Below are 20,794 nucleotides of genomic sequence, written 5' to 3' on the forward strand. Positions count from 1 at the left end.
TGTTAAACAGCTGGGAGCTCCCCCGTGGCAGGGGAATTCTTAGCTGACCAGAAATAGGGGCTTTCCAGATCCTTTCTACTAGAAAGCAAACCAGGACCCTGCATTTTTAAGGCTCTGGATATTTATGTGTTTGTTTATTTTTAAGGAAGAAATATCACTTTACCTCTCCCCTCCATCTTTTTTTTTCAAATGCTTAAGAGTTGCGAAAGTTGTGAATGGTAGTGTTTATACGTAACAATATTTGGTCATGGTGGTAATTTTATGAGAAAAGATTGACTTTTTGTCCCTCATAGGTCTGATGGACTTTGCAAAATTTTAATACGATGGTCTGTAGCAGCAGGACATAGAAACTTTTGGCTTTGGAATAAAATTTGGCTGAATTTTAGGGCTTCTGTAGCCAAAGTTATGAAAAATTGACCTTTTACTGAATGGAACATTTATCTGTTTTGTTTCTGCAAAACTATTTTTATGAGAATACTTGAATTGTATGCTCTTTTTCTTGATAAATGTAAGTTTAAAATAGTAGCTGTAGAGTAAAAGTCATTGAAATTTAGAGTTTTTATGAGATAACACTTCCAGTGTGAAGTTTGGACCTATGAGATTAAGAGCCAAAAAAAACCAAAATGAAAAATATTGTAAAAGCATGGCTAGAATTTCATGGTGGCTTACTTTAAAAATAGCACTTTTTTGACGTTGAAAACAAAATCAGAAAAAAATATGCTCTCGCTAATTATTGTGTGTAGCAGTCTGCAATAGGGCATTGTTTCAGTGTGCATACAATATTTTTTTTAAAAAACCCATCACACACATACACAATAGTTTAGGGAAAATACCAGTCCAAGACAATTCAGCCAGATGTGCAGTGCTAACCAGTTGCAGCAGTGCAATAGCATTCAAATAACAAGATGGAAAATTTAAAATGCGATCTTTAAAAAGAATCCATTTTTCTCCTCCAAACAGGATACCAATCTAAGACTGTGTTGGCATCACTCAAAGAACAGCAATGCTCAGTATTAGCTTTTGATTTTAAAGTGATTTTTATTTTACTGTTACAAAATCAATCTTTTGTACAACTTTTCATCAGGAGAAGATACTTTTTGTAACGGAAATAGAATAATGCTCTAAATAGTCCCAGCTTTGTGTTTTATGGTAGGAATTAATGAGTACATACTGAATAACTAGATTTACTTGAAAGATGTGATGATAGTGTTGCTGTCCAAATGTTAAATCTTGTGGTACTAAGTTATGTTCAGCCACCCTAACATTTTTTCTGTTGCTCAAGGCTGGGCAGCTGTGCACTTACTTATTGGGAAAAATAGATCAAAAGCGAATAGGGTTTATTTAATTTAATGTGAAATGTTGAGCATAGGAAGTTGAATAATATTTGGCTCTATCTAGACTGAGAAAAATCTAACTCGGACAGGCTGATAAATAAAGGACCTAAATCTAATCTGTAATGGCACAGTGTCTGTTGGCTTCAATTTTCTCAAACTATGGCTCAGATGAATTTGAGTGTGGGATTTTCAAAACATTCAACATTGTCCTGTATTTAAACAGTTACAATACCTGGTAATGTCATTGATTTCAGTGGGAGAATAGATAGGTCAACTGGAATCCTTTCTACTTTGTTTCTGAAGCCTGTATATAATGAGGAAAGGGCTTTAATTGAATACTTTGCCACTTCCTAATAATTTTTCTTATGTGCAATAAGGCTTTAATATCTAGCCATCTGGTAAGAAAATATGTCAGTATTCATATTGATAGTGTGTCTTTGAAATTAATAACGTGTGCTGGTAAAACTGGTTAGGATTATTTTGTAATAATGCTGCATCAAAAATGATTGACAGATGCACGCTTAGGTTATTTATATGAGAAACTCAAATTGCTTACACAAAAAATGGTACATAGATATTGTATTTTAAAGTACTGTTAATATTGAGAAATGTTAAAGTTCCTTTCTCCTCGTGGAATTAAAAACCAGGGTTCTTTAACTTGTTAAGTTTGACTATGTATGTTTGTAATAAAGGGGAAACAGAGTACTTCGGAGCAGTCGTAATCAAAGGCCATAATCTCTCATCAACCAAATTGATAACCTTCTATTTGAGCATGTTAGAGGGCAGACAAAGTCAAGCTAAGAATGCTGTGCTTATGAGGACATCCAGATACTATCTGACATATATTTTCCCATTTTGGAAAAAAGTAAGCATAATTACCTTGCAAAACATATATGAAGTTTAGCTAATTGCAATTTTGTATGCAAACTGGAAGCAGATGGTAACTTTCAGCAATCTATTCCTAGTAAGACCAGATATTAAAAATAAGGGCATTCCTGGTGGTAAAAATAACCTCAAAATTTGGACATCATTTTATACCTTAATGAATGAAAAATAGTGCCTTATATTTCAGAAGTTATTTTCGTACATATGTATAAAACATGCACAGATTGAAAAAAAATCAACATCTACCTAGACTTTAAATATGCCTTAAGTGATGGAGAATGTTTTCTTCCTACTGTAAAATACTCATCTTTATCTATAAATGTTTCTTCTCCGTTTTCAGTCCTGTGTGCTGTGAACCAAACCCTGTAGAATTTCATAAAAAATGTACACTAAATTTGCCGGAAAATGATCAACATTACTTGTAAAGGGAAGCAGCAGACTGAGCCTGACTTTTCAGATTAAACTGGCCAAAATGTTAATGAATGTGCATTGGGGAACCATTACTGTATTGCCACAGAGAGAGTAAATGTACACACAGGACTTTTGGCTCAATAGATATTTAAATACTCCAGTTACTTAAATTTACATGCTGAAGAGACTTTTGGAGCACCGAAAATGACAGTCTAAAAATAACTGATATTAATGAATGTATTTTCTTCATGGAGCTTCCCTTCACGAACGATAAAATTTAAAACAGGAAGAAAATCGTTTTTTTATTTTAAAGATTAGCTATCACTACTCCTGCATTGTTATATATAGAAAATCTAGACATTTAACTTCGGCCAAAATGAACTTACATAAAACCACTGAGGCAGATGTAATTTAATACTATCATTTATAGAGAAGGTTGCTTTATTTTGGCTGTTGTCATTCTGGATTTGTATATATCAAGTTTCTGGGTAATGTAGGGTGAGCTGTTCCAAAAAAACACTAAGCAACACTAATTCTGTTTTACTAACAAATATTTGCCTGTCTCCTACTCACTAATTGTCTTACTCTTTTAAGGGGTTTAATCTTACACAAGTTTACTTCTTTAAAGGTCTATGTGAGATTGAAAGGGATTGATCACTGGTATGGAACATATTGACAGTGACAGTTATATAGGGACAAATTCTGTCACAGTTTACATACTGTCCAGACCCACTGCATGAGTGAAAATCAGAGCAGTTGGCCCTTGGCCTCTTTGTGAGCAAGGGGACTATTAAAGGTGAAACTCCCTTATCTGTTCTCGCTCAGATAATTCTTTAGGTTTCTATTTTTAGGAATTTTTTAATAAGTGAGTGATCATCTGTTCACTTTCATTATTCCTCGAATAACTAAATACCTTTGTACATTTAGGCCTTCGTGTTCATTATCAGTAACAGCAAACCGAGGGAAACTAAAATAAATGATAAGGCAACAGAGAATCCAATGAGATATATTAGGTGGTCCATAATTTATCATGCTGCTGAAGTATCAGGGTATATATGGCCAAATCTAATACAATGTTGGATTGTGCCTGGAAATAGTCAAAAAAAACCCCTCTTTTACCAGTTCTTCAACATTCTTGAAAGACCAAAAATACTCAGTTGAAAATCAAAACATGAATTTTAGGTGTTTCATATTGAAAAGTAAACAAGCAGAGAAAAATACATACTAGTGACAAGTATCATTTTACTGAAAACCCACTTTTTCCATTAAAAATCCAAAACAAGGTAACATGATGCAGAGCTATTGATGAGTTCTTATTACAAGAAATCTCTCCATCTAGAGTAACTACACATAAGGCAACTAATAATAAAAAATTACAACCCTTCTTTGTCAGACTAAATTATATCTCCACTAATACGATTTCCCAGATTAGACTTTCTGCATGCTGGATAGGAAATCTTGTGGCTCAAAGATAAAACAGTTTTAAGTGGTAGTAATTTCTTTCTTTGTAACCCAAGATTGACTTGCTCCTTATCAGGGAGAACCTTAAATTGTTTCAAACAAAAAGCAGAGGTAGTTAGTAGAGCTCTTAGATCAAAGGCTAGCCTAGGTCTGCACGTGGGGGCCAGTTGCCTGGTAGACAAACTGGTAAGCGCTGCCTCCTGCAATAGGATACATTCTGAGCAGACTTTAGAATTAAGTTTCTGAAAAGCAACAGCCTGAAAAAAATACATTTTGTACATTATTAGATTTAGATTTTTCCAAATGTTCCAACTAAAGTTGTCTAAAACCTAAGAGTTCAGTTTTGAAATCCTTGAGAGGCAGCAGCTTCCTTAAATAGATTATTACTTCACATAAATTTCTTAATGCTTAATTGCTTATTAGGCAAGTGAGTGAATTGTATGCACTGAGATTCTACTCCTAATGATGTTGCTTTGTATTATTTTGATTATGGATATTCTCATTTAATATGTTGTATCTTTTTTTGTTGAATAAAAACCAAGAATGTTAAACTTAATATATCACGTAACTCACTGATACTAAACGTCTCCCATAGAAGCACAGCCAACCTGGCATGTGTACTTGCCAACAGATATAAAAGCACTGTTTGCGTTTGTATGTATCATATTGGGTCTGGCATTCAAAAGTTGCAATATTTAGTGTTTCTCGACAGATCACCAGGGAGACTTCAAAGTTTAACTCACCTACCAGCCACTACTACTGTCACGCTATGCACATCCCTCTCCCATGTTCGGATGCTGAACAAAGGTACAAAATACCTCAGGGTATTGCTAGACTAACTTCAGATATTTAAGTTTCCATCCGAGCTTCCCTGCTTACTATTGCTCATCTTTTCAGACCTCACTACAGTCAGCAAAAGGGAACAGTTTGCTTCAGCCATGCCACTGCAAAGCGGGTTTAAACAAAGGGACTTTACACAGGAGTGGTTGATATGTGGTCACGTAATCTCTCCTGTTGACTATGGTGTCAGGACGGTAATCTCAGTGAAAGAGGTGGAATAGCAGGGCTGAACCGCTTGAGGCTGCATTACCATATGTCTATGTCAACACTAATTAACACACATTTTATGTGGCTTATTTGCCACATAAAAATAGCAAAAGATACAGTGACATTTTCTCTAAGGTGGTCTAAGAAAAGCTGTAAGTCTGTCTCTCTCCATTCTTACCAACCAAGATAGTTAAACTGGAAAAGATTCAGGTAATCACAGAATCACAGAATCACTATGGTTGGAAAAGACCTGTAAGATCATCAAGTCCAACCATCAACTAACACCACCATGCCCATTAAACCATGTCCCGCAATGCCTCCTCCACATGTTCCTTGAACACCTCCAGTGAGGGTGACTCCACCACTTCCCTGGGCAGCTTATTCCAGTGTCTCACTCAGTAAAAAAATTTTTCCTAATAGCCAGTCTAAACCTCCCCTGGCGCAACTTGAGACCATTTCCTCTCGTTCTATCACTAGTCACTTGGGAGAAGAGACCAACACCCACCTCTCTACAACCCCCTTTCAGATAATTGTAGAGAGCGATGAGGTCTCCCCTCAGCCTCCTCTTCTCCAGACTGAACAACCCCAGTTCCCTCAGCTGCTCCTCATAACACTTGTGCTCCAGACCCCTCACCAGCTTCGTCGCCCTTCTCTGGACACGCTCCAGCACCTCCATGTCCTTCTTGTAGTGAGGGACCCAAAACTGAACACAGTATTTGAGGTGCGGCCTCACCAGCGCTGAGTACAGGGGCACGATCACCTCCCTGCTCCTGCTGGCCACACCATTTCTGATACAGGCCAGGATGCCATTGGCCTTCTTGGCCACCTGGGCACACTGCTGGCTCATATCCAGCCGGCTGTCAATCAACACCCCCAGGTCCTTTTCTGCGGGGGAGCTTTCCAGCCACTCGTCCCCAAGTCTGTAGCGTTGCATGGGGTTGTTGTGATCCAAGTGCAGGACCCGGCACTTGGCCTTGTTGAACCTCATACAATTGGCCTCGGCCCATCGATCCAGCCTGTCCAGATCCCTCTGCAGAGCCTTCCTACCCTTGAGCAGATCAACACTCCCACCCAACTTGGTGTCATCTGCAAACTTGCTGAGGAAGAGCCACATGGATGATCAAAGGTACAGAATGACCTCCATAAAAGTAAGCTGGGACTCTTTGGAAAAAGGCATTTGAAGGAGGAAGTGATAGAAGTCCATAAAATGATGAATGTAATTGATGGAGTGGATAGGAATCAATTGTCCATTGCCCCTCACATTATAAGAGCCAGAAGGTATTAAATGAAGCTCATCAGGTGCATGTTAATAATCAACAAAAGGAGATGGTTCTTCAGCTGACGAGTTGTAGAAGTCCTTGTTACCGAATGTTCTACATGTTAGAATTTTGAATGAGATAAAAGGGAGTCTGGACAAGTTCATATATGAAGAAATCCATTGTTGGTGACTAAGTGTGCAGAATTCACATTCAGCTCAGGAAGCTCTTTATCAAAAAGTAATGTTGTGGGGAAATATCATCTATACTTGGCCTTTGGTCCAATCTAAGAGCCCACTTTCAGGTACAAGATACAGAACTAGAAGGGGCATTGGTTTGACCCACAAAGGCTGCTTCTGTTAATATATTTTATATTTTTATTCTGACTGAAATCTTTTAATGAATTTTAGCTAGCTGACAACCCCTTACTTAACTCATGGGCATTATATGCACTTCCCTTCTTGGCTAAGGGGTTTTTTTTGAGGTGGTGGGCGAGATCAAAGGAAACCTCTCCTCATGTTTGAGCTTTACTTTTTTAATTACTATGTTAAATATATCACTTTGCTTGTTTAATAATGTAGATGACAGCTTAGGACTTACTGTCCGCATGGTAGTTATTATTCACAGATGATGACCTGGTCTAGCCTGTCCTGTTGGAACAACTTCCTGGAACAATAATACAGAAATTCAGAGGGCTGTAGCATATGTGGATCACAGAACAGTTAGGATAAGGAACTTTTTGATTCATCTAAGTCATTTTTTTCTAGAGTCATAATGCTACTGTTCAGACCGAATTTTACTTTGATTTTAGTATCTTTTTGTTCCACTTTTCATTACCATCATCTTAAAGATTCTAAACCCACCCTGCAAAGGTTTCCCTGAGACCACATTCTTTAGAGAAATAAGCCACAATACTGGAAATAGGAAGGTTTTTGAATTCTCATTTCAGCTTTGTCACTGATTCACATGACTTTGAACAAATCATGTAAATATCTGTGCTGTCTCTAAATTGAAGATAACAGCAGCCGTATAGGAATGCTTTTAAAGTAAAGTATGTAAAATTCTATGAAGACTGAAATTATGATTTATTAGTGTTTTTGAAATACTGCTTTAGGGATGGAAAAAACCATGCTAATGAGTCTTGGGTGCCTAGAACTAGTTACGTTTTGTGGTTGGCTCGAAGTGGTCTCTCGTATGGATCAGAGTATGTGGGATGGAAGTGTAGTCTGTGTGCAAATGGGGTTTATTCTTTCTGCATGTTTCTCATGGTGCTTCACGAAGAACAAATGTCTGCTTTCACCTAGCTCTACAAGAATGCCAGTTTAGGACTCCTGCAGAACCCAGTAGGGGTGACATTGTTTATTTTATATGCATAACAGTTGTACTTTGAGCCCTACCCGGGAGTGGCTGGCCCCGTCTGACCAACCTGCCTGGCAGGTGATGCTGTGGTGTAGCCTGGGGTGTGGTTCCCCTAAATGTGGCTATGAGAATGCTCTGAGTTACTTTTCTGCAGGAACTGCAGTGCAGCCAAGAGGAAGAAGGTGATGCATGCCTAGGTATTGTTCAGACATACATTTGAGATGTTGCAAATTGTGCAGTGAAATCTGGGATCTGAGAAGCTCTGTATTTTTACAGGTGAGACATACACTACAGGGAGATATAAATAACAGATGATTCAAACAGTCCCTGCCCTAAAGAGCTTCTGAGTGTTGCAGGTTGATTGGGAACAAGGTATTGCTCTGAGATAGGCAAAAGTTATTTCCTTTTATTACATGGTTCTAGCAAATTTTTTCCTTCAATATATTTTCTGTGGAAGCCTGAAATCAGAGAACTTGTGTAGCAAAATGTGTTTTTTTCAGTTTCTAGTAACAAAGTCACACATATTTATAGCATTATCACTTAAGAATCCCAAGTAGCAATTACTAATTACAAAGAGGGGGAAGATACTCCTCCTTTTGCTGAGGAAATGGAGTCATGATGAATTAAAGGGACTTTCCCTGAATCACAAGAAACTTAATGTGGAGCTAGAAATTGAGCCCAGACCTCCTGCTGTTTGGTTCACTGTTTCAGTGAACATCCTTTCCCAAGTATCAAATATGTACACAAGGCTCTCCAGTTTAGTCTTCACATTAGTTTCCAATGCTACAATTCACTTCCTCTGAACTTTGCCCTTTCACTCATTTTAGCAAAAAGGCAAACATTTGCCCATTTGTCTCAATAGTAAGTAGAAACTGCTTTCTATACAGATGACGATTTCCTCTCCATTCACATGCTTCTCATCCTAGTATTAGAAGGCCAGCCTGTGTCAGCAAGGGCCTGTTTAAATTAGAAACCAAATAATGTTTCAGGGATGCCTTGGGCTGTCTTGTGGAGAGGGTTCTTCTCAACCCTTGCCAGTTACTACTTGGTGGTCCTGCCAATCCTTGCTGAGTTTCAAAACAAAAGTTGCTCAAGCTCGAACAGCGCTGTTAGCCCAGCATACGCAGCTGGACAGCTGGTGAGCTGGGACGAAGCAAGGCCCAATGCTTAACCAGGCACAATTCACCAGACCATGTAAAGGGACAGGGGAGTGGCACTATCCTAATTGTTAACATTCCTCCTCTGCAAGACTTCTCCTGATATTTATTTAATAAGCCCAGGCTCATAAAATCTAAACGATTTAAGCAATCAAGTGGTAGCTGATGTGTATATGGAGATGACATGCAGCCAGACTAAGTGAAGGGTGAAATGCTTAATTTCTGACTTTGCAAAGCTTTATCTGGCAATTGCAGATGAAATAATACCTCAGGCAGCTGTGCCCAAGAGTGGAATATATATTGCAAGTACCTCAGGAGCTGCACTTCAGGCCAGGTTTGCACAGCCACAGCTCTTATTTAAGTGTGCATGACCAGCGTGCTGGCGTAGTCTTTTCAGCCAGTGTGGAGAAGTTTCTGTTGGCTGCCAGTGAGTAATATTCATGAACTCCAGTCTGATGTCTCCTGCCAGTAGCTACAAAATGAGGGATGTGGTATTGCTCTGTTCTCAGAGGGGCAAAAGGCAGGTTCAGCAGAACTGGCTGAAACATGCCAGCATTTCCATATGCCAACAACAGATGTTTGTAAATATGTGCACCTTCACACGTAGAAAGGAGTGAGCATCTAGAGACTGCTGTGTGTGGAGGTTTGTTCTTTCTTTTCTGTGGAGCTGTTGCTTAGTATTTTAGCATTAAATGAAAAAAAAAAGCATCATTACATTCATTAGCATTTTATTCAGAATTATTTCCAACTTGTAGTGGAGCAGGGACACATGGTGCCTGGACGTTAAACTTCCATTGATGGTATGAAGAGGTCTAAGGTTCAAACTGGAAATGGGACTGCTTGGAGTGGACGTGGGACAAGGGAGGAGAAATGAATTTTGATGAACCTGAGCTTCAGCAAAAGTCAGGCACTGGGAAATGGCTTTTGTTAAAAAGAAAGAACACCACAATGTGTGATGTTTCTATAGTTTCTCAAGAAAAATAAAAGAAGCATTATGCCTATTTCAGCTCATCTTTAAAATACACAAAGGAAGTGCAGATAAAGAGAGTAGTTTTGCTGATTGTACTTTCTATGTTCTCTCATTAATGGTCTTTTTCTTGTGAGTGGTCATTTACCATGTTTAATTCAAAGAGATCCAGTCTGCATAACATTTGTTAATGTTCTTTTGATAACTTCTGCATATCAGCCTAAGGCTTATTGGCCATAACTGCACTGAGAGCTGAGTAAATTGGTTGTTAGTGCATCTGCAAACAGTTCAGCCTGATTACATTGATCTAAGCACCAATTTTACAACTTTGTCTGTGGTGCCATTACAGAAATTGAGCGAGCAAGCAGGCAGACACCCTGCACATACCTCTCTCGTAGGATGGTGATTTACTGCCTCTGTCTGCTGCCTTTTACAGCTGTGTGCTGGCTAATGTCCCTGCCTTGCTGGTGAGCTTGTTTCAATCCTGTGATGCTACATCCTTAGTGTGGAATCTGAATCTGACTTTGCCACCAGACTGAAAAGAGGACCGTGGCTTTTCTAAATTTCTTTTCCCATCTTCCCTCTGCTTACCTTGTACTTAGGAAGACAAACTGATAGGGATCATAGCATAGGGACACAGATGCTTTCCTTTTGACCTACTTCCTCTTGACTAGTCTCTGTTCTTTGACCATTCTCCAAGTCTTCTCTTGTGTTTTGTTTTGACTTGGCCTGATGGCTGAAAGCCTTACTGTAAATTATTATTTTTGACAGTTAAGATAGTGATATTCCACCTTCCCATAGTATCCTCTTACCTGCAGGTATCAGAATGCACAAAGATATGCCTAAAATGTCACAAAAGAATGCAAATCACATATAGTTACAAATTAGTTCAGATAAACAATGTAAGTGGAGTACAGTATCTCAAGGAGAAATGACAAGCACCACTGATTAGAGTATTTACAGTGAGAAGGGGTTTCTGACTTAGGTTCAATACATAATTTCTGATTATGGAGTCAGTGCATTAAAGTAGTATAAAGTAACAACATGCCATTTTTCTGTAAGCTACCAAGATGCATAGATAGATGGATTCAACTAATAAATCAACAAAATGTTGGCTGTTGGGATGGAGGGGTGTGAGGTAAATGAGGAAGGTGGGAGGAGGGCAGCTACAAGAATTAAGCATCTAAACAAAGATACCCTGAAAATCATGAGACTATGGTGGGTCCAGTGGAGGCTGAACAGCTGATTCTATTTTACTTCAGAACAAAAGGAAAAAGGGGCCATGTGGCATCCTGGTGGATACCAGCTTACACTACTTGGTATGTGAGAGACAATGGTTTCAGAGCTTTATCATTATATCCTTTGTTTTCTCACTAGCTCATATGTAACCAGTATAAAAGTATCATAGAATCATAGAATAGTTTGGTTGGAGGGGACCATTAAAGGTCATCTACTCCGACCCCCCTGCAGTGAGCAGGGATATCTTCAACTAGATCAGGTTGCACAGAGCTCCGTCCAACCTGACCTTGAATGTTTCCAGGGTTGGGGCATCTACCACCTCTCTGGGCAACCTGTTCCAGTGTTTCACCACCCTCATCATAAAAAATTTCTTCCGTATATCTAGTCTGAATATCGTCTTTAACCTTGGCTGAAGGTTCACATGTTACTGCTTTTTTCAGGTGGAACTTGCAGAAATTTGCACAAAGAGCGAACGTTATATTGGCACAGAAGGTGGAGGAATGGACCAGTCAATCTCTTTTCTGGCAGAAGAAGGAACTGTATGTGGATCTTTGTAATCTAAACTAACAATGTAGTATTAATTTATGTAAACAAAAAGAATCTTTATATATATCTAGTGGAAAGACAAGAAACTGGAATACCTTAGTAAGCAGTATAAGCACTATTGGTATGCAAATGAAACAGCAATTATATGTATAAAATTGTGTACAGTCGAGTATGACAAGTTTGAAGGAATAAGATTATGAAAATGAGAAACGGCAAGAAGGAGGAAAGAAAAGATGTGGAGAAAGATGTACTCTAGAAGAGCACCAAGTTCTACACTATTTGGCTAATTCATCACTGAACTTAGAATGTTTCCCATATAATGAAATCTGAATGGTCGGTATGCCTTGTATTCAGTGCAAATGGGATAATTATTACAAAAATGCTTTCTTGAAACTTCTTATAACCAAACAGTTCTAGGAATTTTTGCCAGGTCCAGTTACAAAGACAATGGAGATTTTTTTCCCCCAGTTCTGCTAATTCCAGACAATTCTGTGGCTGGATTCTGATGTAGAAGGCATTTAGCTGTCTTAAACGTGGTGACAGAAGGTGGACTAGCAATGATATACAGGACCTGCCAAGTTATGCATGAGTGCTTGCAGTGAAATTTACAGTGGAGTTCATCTGCTGTCGCAGAAGTTTCACAGGACTGTGAATGTTCAAACCTAAAACCTGTCAAAATACTTTTACTGAAATTAATGCAGTGTTTCATGACAACCTGTACTTTGCTTATAATTGTGATATTATATCTCTGCAGCTTTTGTTCCTTTATGCCATATCTTGGACAAGCTTGTACAGAAAATAAGCTATTTCCTAGAATTACACCAAACATTTAATTCCATCATTAGACATGTGTAATTTCACATCACCTGTACCTACTCTACACTTTTCCTTTACACTTACACCGTTAGTAGTAAACACACAGCTACATGAATTCTGAAAGAAGCAGCATATTTTCCTGGCTCACACACAGATGATCATATAAGTGGAAGCTTTTCTGACTTACAGAGATGGTGATCAAAAAGGCAAAGAAAATGTTAGAAAAGATTAGAAAGGAAATTGTGAGCAAACCAGAAAATATCCCTGCTTCACTGTACTTGCAGCTGAATGCAGTTCTGGCCTCCCATCTCAAAAAAAAAATGCACTAGAACAAGAAAAGTACAGTAAAGGACACTGAGGTTGATCAAAGCTATTCTTTTATATGAGCATTGACTGAATAATTTAAAACTTTTTAGCTTGGAAAACAAGTATCTTTGAGGGTGATATTTTGAAGCTCTGTAAAACCACTGAATGGGTAAGAGAAGGTAAATTGAGAATTCAGTGATTTTCATAACTGAAGAACTAATAGAAATACAATGACATTAGCAAGCAGCTTGTTATAAACAAACAAGGAAGTTTGGGGGTTTTTTTCTAAAACATACATTATTAAATTGAGAAATACCATACATTGTGGAAGGCGAAAGTTTCAAAAGGGTTCAAAAGGGTTCAAAAAAGACCTTCTTGGATACACTGATAGAGTTTTAGCCTATTTGTAGCTATTAAACTTAATAGTCTTATGTGTCTTCCAGTGTAACTATAACTGCTATAATCTTTGCTTATGGGAAGCTGGAGAAACATACTCAAAAAAAAGATTGCTTCTTATATGTCCTATTTTTCTATTCCCTCTAAATATCCATTTATGGCTACTGTCAGAAACAGGACACTGGACCAGCTTAGTGGTACATTCTGATCTAATGTAGCAGTTCTTAAAGGGTATATTTAAATGTAAGCAAGCTTGTCTGTCTTGATAGTAATTTTGTGATGTGGTCCAGAATCTCAATGGCAGGGAGTGACACACATGCTGTACATAATGTACAAGCAGATTTGTCATTGTTTATTTAGCACTCTAGCTGCTCAAGGAACTCTCTGGGGGTGAACAATGCCAAAACCAGTAAGACGTCCCTGCTTGCAGAGTTACAGTCTATTCTAGGAAGCAAAAGCAGGGCACATCATTTACAACTTATCCCAATGAAAAACCAGATGTGAATTTAATCTCTTGATTACATTACATCCTGAATTATTTAATTAATGGATGCCTAGCTTATTCCATGAAAAGGTCACAAAATGTTGGGAACATCTTACGCAGCCTGTGTAAGGCATCTGTGAGGCAAGACAGTCTCTTATGTCAGAAGGAAGGAGACAGTAACTACATTTTTATATATAGTTTTATTTCATTTCTCTGTTTGTTTGTCCTTATGTAACATGATCACTGTTTCCAGTCAGTCCTAAGATTTTGGTACTATTCTGTACCTCGGTGAACTAATCTTGATTTAGTGAACAATCAGAAAACTAAGGGGCAGATGGACATTGGTGAAGGGGAAGGAAATGTGAAGCCCCTTGTTTCTAGTAGCACGCACATTAGCTTCAGCCAGGCCTGGTACTTTTCTGTAGATCAAAGAAAAACTGTTGTCTCAAACAGGCAAGAAAAATAGGTTGGGTGGGGTTCTGTGAAATGCTGAAAAAACCCAAAGACTTAATGGAAACATTTTAAAATCCAGCTACAAGGGAAAGGTTTGAAATGTATGTGTAACTTGGCCAACGAGGTTAAACCTCTTTTCTCACTGTTTAATGTCAGTTTTCTTTCCTTAACTGTCCTTGGATTTTCAAGATAAAAAACATGCAAATTTGCATTTGATTTATAGAACTAAGTGCACTCTTAGCTAGTAGTAAATTAAAACTAACCATTCATTTTTCTTTCAATAGGCCAAGTTGATAGAGTTCAGTCCTCTGAGGGCAACTGATGTTAGACTTCCAAGTGGAGCAGCGTTTGTTATTGCTAACAGTTGTGTTGAAATGAATAAAGCAGCAACTTCTCATTACAATATTAGGGTAATGGAGTGTCGTCTGGCTACAAAGGTAACGTATGGCTTATGTCAAACGCTAATGAAACCTTCATCTAAATATGTGCTTTTTTCCACTTCTGACCAGTCGTGTCTTTAACACCTGGCTAGGTGCTACTTTAAGTAGCATTTTTCTTTCCAGAACCAGCCACCTCCATCTCTGCAGAAACAGAACTCCTGTTGAGTTTAATGGAAGTGCAAGGACTGTGCCCTTATATAGAAGATTATGTGATTTAGTTCTATTCAGTTTATTTTGTATTTTATTTCAATGGAGTAAATAAGTATTTTTCAGCAAAAAATATTCTCAGTTAATAAGATAGACTGTTTCTAATTAAATCTGAATAATGACAAATAATGGAAAGCAACCAGTGTGGTCACATGTTTGTATGTATATATGGCAATAGATGTGTATTTTCTAGGATTTAGAGGACATCAAAGCTACTAGTTGGAGGCCTGGAAGTAATACGGGAAATGCTGAATAGCAGCATGTATGGCAGTGTGAAGTTTAAAAACAGGCTTGAATCAAAAAACAACATTTAGGTTGTGCTGCCAGTTTACAGCTTGCCATGATCTCTAAAATTTATGGAATGTGAACATGAAAAAAATCTGAGTTCTACTTTAATTCTGGATTTTGTAGACCATACGTTTAGGAATATGTAGATGTAGCATTTGATTTGAGTTTGTTATAGGAATACAGTGGATTTTTCTTTGTTTAGATTAAGTACGGAGTAAGGATAAAGATTGACTGCAGTTATACCCAACATAGCGTGCTGTGTGAAAGAACAGAATTTGGGTCACAAAGTCTAGATTAATTTTTAAAAACTGCAGTGTGGAACTCCTTGCCACAAAACATTTGGCCAAAACCTGAGTAATACTCAAAAGTACTTTGAGCATCTGTTGGCATCATAATTCTATGAAAAAGTACCATACTTAATGCTTTAAAAAAAAAAGGGGGGAGTTGAAGAGATGATCTGATACTGATAAAATGTAATATAAAATACTGTGCTAAGATATTTTTCGAGGAGGGAAGCTAAACTTCAGATGACATTTTACATGGGCTTTAAACTCAAGTATAAAGAGCATAGCTGCATTTTAGGTATATGTAAGATATGGTAAAAATAAGAGCACCAATGACCATAGTTAAAGCTGTTGTCACTGAAGTTAATAAAAAGATTCTTAGGCCATTAAGAAAATCAAGCTAAAGACCTCTCTGTCCTGGTATAACTGATAAACCTCTAGTTTAGGATAGTTAATTGACGAAGTATGTATTTTAGGAAGAGCTTCTTTTGGAATTTTTTTTGCATAAGAAACAGAGCCTTCACAGATGATCTATTCTAAAAGACAAACGAGTGCATTAAGTTATAAGATCTTTTAAAGTATTGTTCCATATACCAGATTTTGTGGATTGAATCACAGTTTTCTAAATTGCTTTAAATTATTGGTCCTGTGCAGTAAACTGAAAAGGTGGTAAGGAAAGATGATTTTTTTTTTACATTCCTGTTAGCTATGATGCAATCTCTAAAAAGGTACCGTTAGCAGATGCTTGATTTTAAGGAGACTAACGACATACACCTGTCTATTTTGAAACGTATGCTAACCAGATGGAAAGTTGCACACACTATAAAAATACGTTGAGCCAGGAAAAGACTGTCTTTAGGAACAGGTCACACTGGGGTGAAGGAGGGCAGGTATGTAAGTGGAAGCAGGGAAGTCTTTTAAGCACCATTAAGCTAATGGAACAATGAAATAACATGCTGGGCCTCACAATAATGCTTTAAAAAAATTCTCAAAAATTCTCACAAAATTATCTTTCTCGGGTTCTGTTCCTTTCCATTCCCCCTTCTTGACAGTCATTCTTTTGCTTGTTTTTTTTTTCTTTCTCTATTCTTGTAGCCTCTGAGCACTTTCCTGTACTCCATTAAACAGTACATTTAAAGATGCTTCTGTTCTGCAGAACACTCGCAATTCCAAAGGAAATTAACTTGTACTTTATACTTCAGAAAAGTTGCACAGTAGGTGCTGCAGGATGAATATGAGCATTAGTGAATGCTGTGCTCTCCCCTGCTTCACCATGTGTGGTTTGCTTCACTGTCAGCTATAGACTGGTGCCAAGAATGTCTGCAACTGGAATGCCATATAGTTCATAAAGTAATGTTTGTTAAATGTGGAAAGATGCTCAGATGACATTATAGAAATATAAAGCGTAAGAAAGTGATGTTGCTATATAAGGGCTAAGTATTCCTATACTTACTCCTACTCGGACTTTCTTTTATTTATATTTGTCCCATCATTTACTAAGTATGTTTTCCTCTCAGTTACTTAGAGTTCTCCAGTGTGCCTGTGTTGAACAACAAAGGACAATAAAGCCTACAGATGCTATATCCTGGCAGTTAAGAGCCAGCTGGATGATGTCCAGATCTTTAATCCATCTAGTCAGAGATCATCAAGAAAATATCCAACTGTGGGATCAGTATTGGGATTACTTTTCTACATTTAATAGATGGGATTTTTTCCCATTTCTGTTCTGTGTCCATTACAATTTGAGCTGCTGCCTATAACATTTTTCCCAGTGCTGTTAGAATTGAAACTTTGCTATAAGCAGTATAGACCTTACCAACAAAGCCCTGCCCACTGGCCTGATGGGGTCAGTTTCCATTTGGAACATTTGACCTGTAAAACCCCAGCATAGTTAGCTCATCTAAAATACAGCATCTCCCTTGAAGTATAGAAATGGGAACAGATGTGACAATACACGACATATTTCTACAGGGGATTATTTATTAAAAAAGAAAGTAGACAATTTTTTGTTGCCTTATAGAACATTATTTTTTGTAAATTCTTATTCTGTTTAACGTCTGGTAATAAAGTCTAGGGGATGCTGAACATTATGGAGTAAAGTATGAGGAAAAAAACTGCCATTCATTTAGCACCTTGAAGCAGATTTAAGAACATGTCACAAACATGCACTAACATAAGAGATACTGAGTATTTAAGTAAATCAAATGAAGCATTAATTGTTATTTTAACTTATAAGTAAGCTAAAATACAATTACATAAAGGCTGTGGATACTCAGAGCCTTTGAAAAGCGGGCCAGAAGTGACTTAATCAGTCTTTTACAAGAAAATCTTCTCACCCTGATTTCTGCATTAGCCACTAGACAGTGCTGCTTCTTTTTCTACCACTGAACATACAAAACTGTGTTTTAGATGGCGACAAAGTCATGTGATTTGCATTTTGATTGGATTTTGTTTGTTCTGCTCTACGCTCTACTAAGCCTCACATAAATCTTAGCAAGTCACTAGATGGCACCAAAAGTAGTTAATTTTTATATACTGTAATAAAGCAAAACTGGAAAAGCCCTTGCAAAAGCACTGTTGGAGGAGAGCGGGAGGGTCAGAATCTATAGCAGATAGTTAGGCTGCAGATCTTCTGCTTAAATTTCATGCTGTAACTTTCAACAAAGCAAAGCAAATACTTTTCAGCCATGTATGTAAATCACATGATTTTTTTAACCCAGAAAGTTAAACGGCCTTACTGAATTGAGACGTAAATGATTTCACACCAATCTCACTCAAAACCAGTGTTTATTGAAAAGAATAACAACACACTGGGTGAAATCTTGGCCCTGTTGATGAGAGGTTTTAATGCCGATTTGAATAGGAAAAGGATTTCATTCCCTGGTATTGCTGCACTGGTTTAAATTCTCTGCAAACATACAGCCTGATTTGGCATACTTAGGAGCTTTAATCTCAACTTAAATGGTGCAGAATTGGAGGTGTATCATGTGCTTATGAATACAGTAAAATGATGTTGGCATGTACCTGCTAATCTGTATCTTGCTCTGTAGTAATCTGTTGAAATTAAAGGTGGTATGTCAGTAGGAGCCCACAATGATCACTTAATATTCTTCTGTAATTAATATCATTAATGATATTCCACCTTATGAGGAAAGCTGCTTTACTCAACCACTTTCATTAGGCACACGAGAGCATCAACACATGTAGCAACCTTCCAGAGAAAAGCCTCTTTGACGTTTCCTTTTAGGATTCTGGTGGTTGAAGTAACTACTGTCAATTGCCAAAACATCACAAAGATACACAAAGCATGACATCATTGTCTAGGGTGGGAAAAACAGATATATCTATAACTAATTAGCATCATAGCAATCATGTAGGAACAGAGCAGGTTCTGACTAACACATCGCAACCTTCCCATAAGGCCCAAAACTTCCTTTAAAATAATGTACTTAAAATTTACTTTAAACGCTAAAGATTGAGAAAGGTTACGGTTAATTCTCCTGCACAAATCTTATGCCTACTTTCATATTTTTAAGGCTATGATGAGAAACGGTTTTAATGACAACCTTAAATGTTCATCAGAAAACTCCAAAAGCATATTGGAAAGGTCAAACAGTTTTAAATGTTAGAGCAGATTCTAACAGTACAGAAACAGACTTCTTAGGGACTTTGTTTCAGTATCGTAGCATTTGTATAAGCAATTGTCTGAATGTGGTTGTGGAAGGTTAATAAGTGCTTGAAGTAGCAACATCCATGGAAAAGGATAAATCACTGATTTGATATCACACAAATAATGCCAGTAGGGCTTTTACAGACAATACCTGATTTGGGGGAAGAATCTATCATTCACAGACCTTTTATAAATAAATATAATGATTATCTGCTGTGTACTGATAGTAAGTACCTTCTGATGATTCCCAATTAAGAAGTGAAAAGAGCAAATGGGTCTTAAAGGTGCTTATGGACAACTAAATATTTTTAAACAGGAAGGCACAATATTTTCTGTTTTATTTTTTGAATTTTAGCTTCTCTCAAAGGCAAAAGGCTTGGACTGGAAAAAAAAGTTGAGACTCCATGATGTGCAAACCAACCTAGGACTTAGCCTAGAGGAAATGCTCACCATTGTCGAGGAGGTATTACATCCTGAGCCTTACAGCACAGAGGAAATTTGTAAATGCCTGGGAATTAGCCTGGAGGAGCTCCGCTCTCAGATTCTTAGTCAAAACACGCAAGATGGTAAGCATATATGAAATGGTGGGTTTTAGTGTACAATGTTTGTATGATACAAAAGTTTATGTATTAATAAGTAGTGCAAGTGGAAGTCTTGCCAGAATACTTCCCCAGAATCTTGGGTGGCAAGTGAGAGAATTCATATAATGATTTTCATTCTAACTTTTAGCTTAAAATAGAGCAAAACCTTGATTTTGATTGAACTATTTCTAAAATCGTAGAAGTAGTAGATCACTTACTGTTCTAGATTAACCTGTGCTCTTTCAGAGTCAACTCTAAATAACCCAGGTTTTATTCTAGGGAAAAGTCTAAACGAGGTTTCCTTTTTAGGCAACAACTCTTACAAACCCAAACATTTTGGATGGTTACAGCATCGTTAAAAAGTTTGCTCTTCCTTAACTGGCATTAAAGACCAGCACAGATGGAGCTTGTGTTTATGTTTTTGAATTGATAAATACATGGTCACTTCAGAAAACACACACTGGGCAGCAAGTCATCTAGCTTTCTCCTGAGAAAGAAGTTTCTGTCGCTATCAATATTTTTTTTTCTTTTAGGAAAATGTTGGTGGAGGTGAACAATTTATTATTTAAAGTATTTCCTATGTATTCCTGCTTATGATTATACCATGTAGTCATGAGCATTGGCACACATGGAATGGATCCTGGATGCATATAGTAGGGTTGCTAATAGTAGGGTTGCTAATAGTACAGAATAATAGACCATTTGTGAAATAATTAATTTGCGTTTATAACAGATTTCCAATTCAAATCAGAATCTTTCTTTAAGAACTTAAAAAATAATCCTTACTTCCTTGTTTCCATTCTGCAGCCTTAATACTTCTACTGTTTTGTAGGTGAATTGTATCCTTGCCAGTCCTTGCCAAGACTGCTTTCAGGGATGTGTATATTTGATGTATATAAATCAGTAACATATCTTTGTGTACTGATGCTATATTTAAATAATCTGCATATCTGGAACGATTGTAAACTTTATATATTGACCAAGGACCAGGTCCTGAATCTAGAACCTGTTTTGCACCCCAGTGGTATCAGAGTATGAAACTATCTTATTGTCTAATTACACTGCCAGTGGGTACCAGCATGGAATACGATATCTTAATCCAGCTCTTTACCTCCATAGAAAGAGTTATGATAACTCTGTGCTGTATGTACATGAGAAATATACTGAACCTTGTACCTGCACTCTGCAACTTTTTCATGGGAAAGTA

The 20,794-nt window shown here is 37.5% G+C and overlaps 1 protein-coding gene across 1 annotated transcript in view; it reads left to right on the forward strand.

Moving 5' to 3' along the window:
* GALK2 (galactokinase 2) overlaps window positions 1-20,794 on the forward strand; it is a 50,440-nt gene that overhangs the window by 14,923 nt on the left and 14,723 nt on the right. The window contains exons 6-8 of the mRNA XM_059823999.1: window positions 11,557-11,655; window positions 14,402-14,554; window positions 19,362-19,572. Coding sequence (XP_059679982.1) covers window positions 11,557-11,655; window positions 14,402-14,554; window positions 19,362-19,572 — 463 coding nt within the window. The remainder of the gene's footprint in view (window positions 1-11,556; window positions 11,656-14,401; window positions 14,555-19,361; window positions 19,573-20,794) is intronic.

This window comes from Gavia stellata, chromosome 13, assembly GCF_030936135.1.
Source record: "Gavia stellata isolate bGavSte3 chromosome 13, bGavSte3.hap2, whole genome shotgun sequence".
In the NCBI taxonomy this organism is placed as follows: Eukaryota; Metazoa; Chordata; class Aves; order Gaviiformes; family Gaviidae; genus Gavia; species Gavia stellata.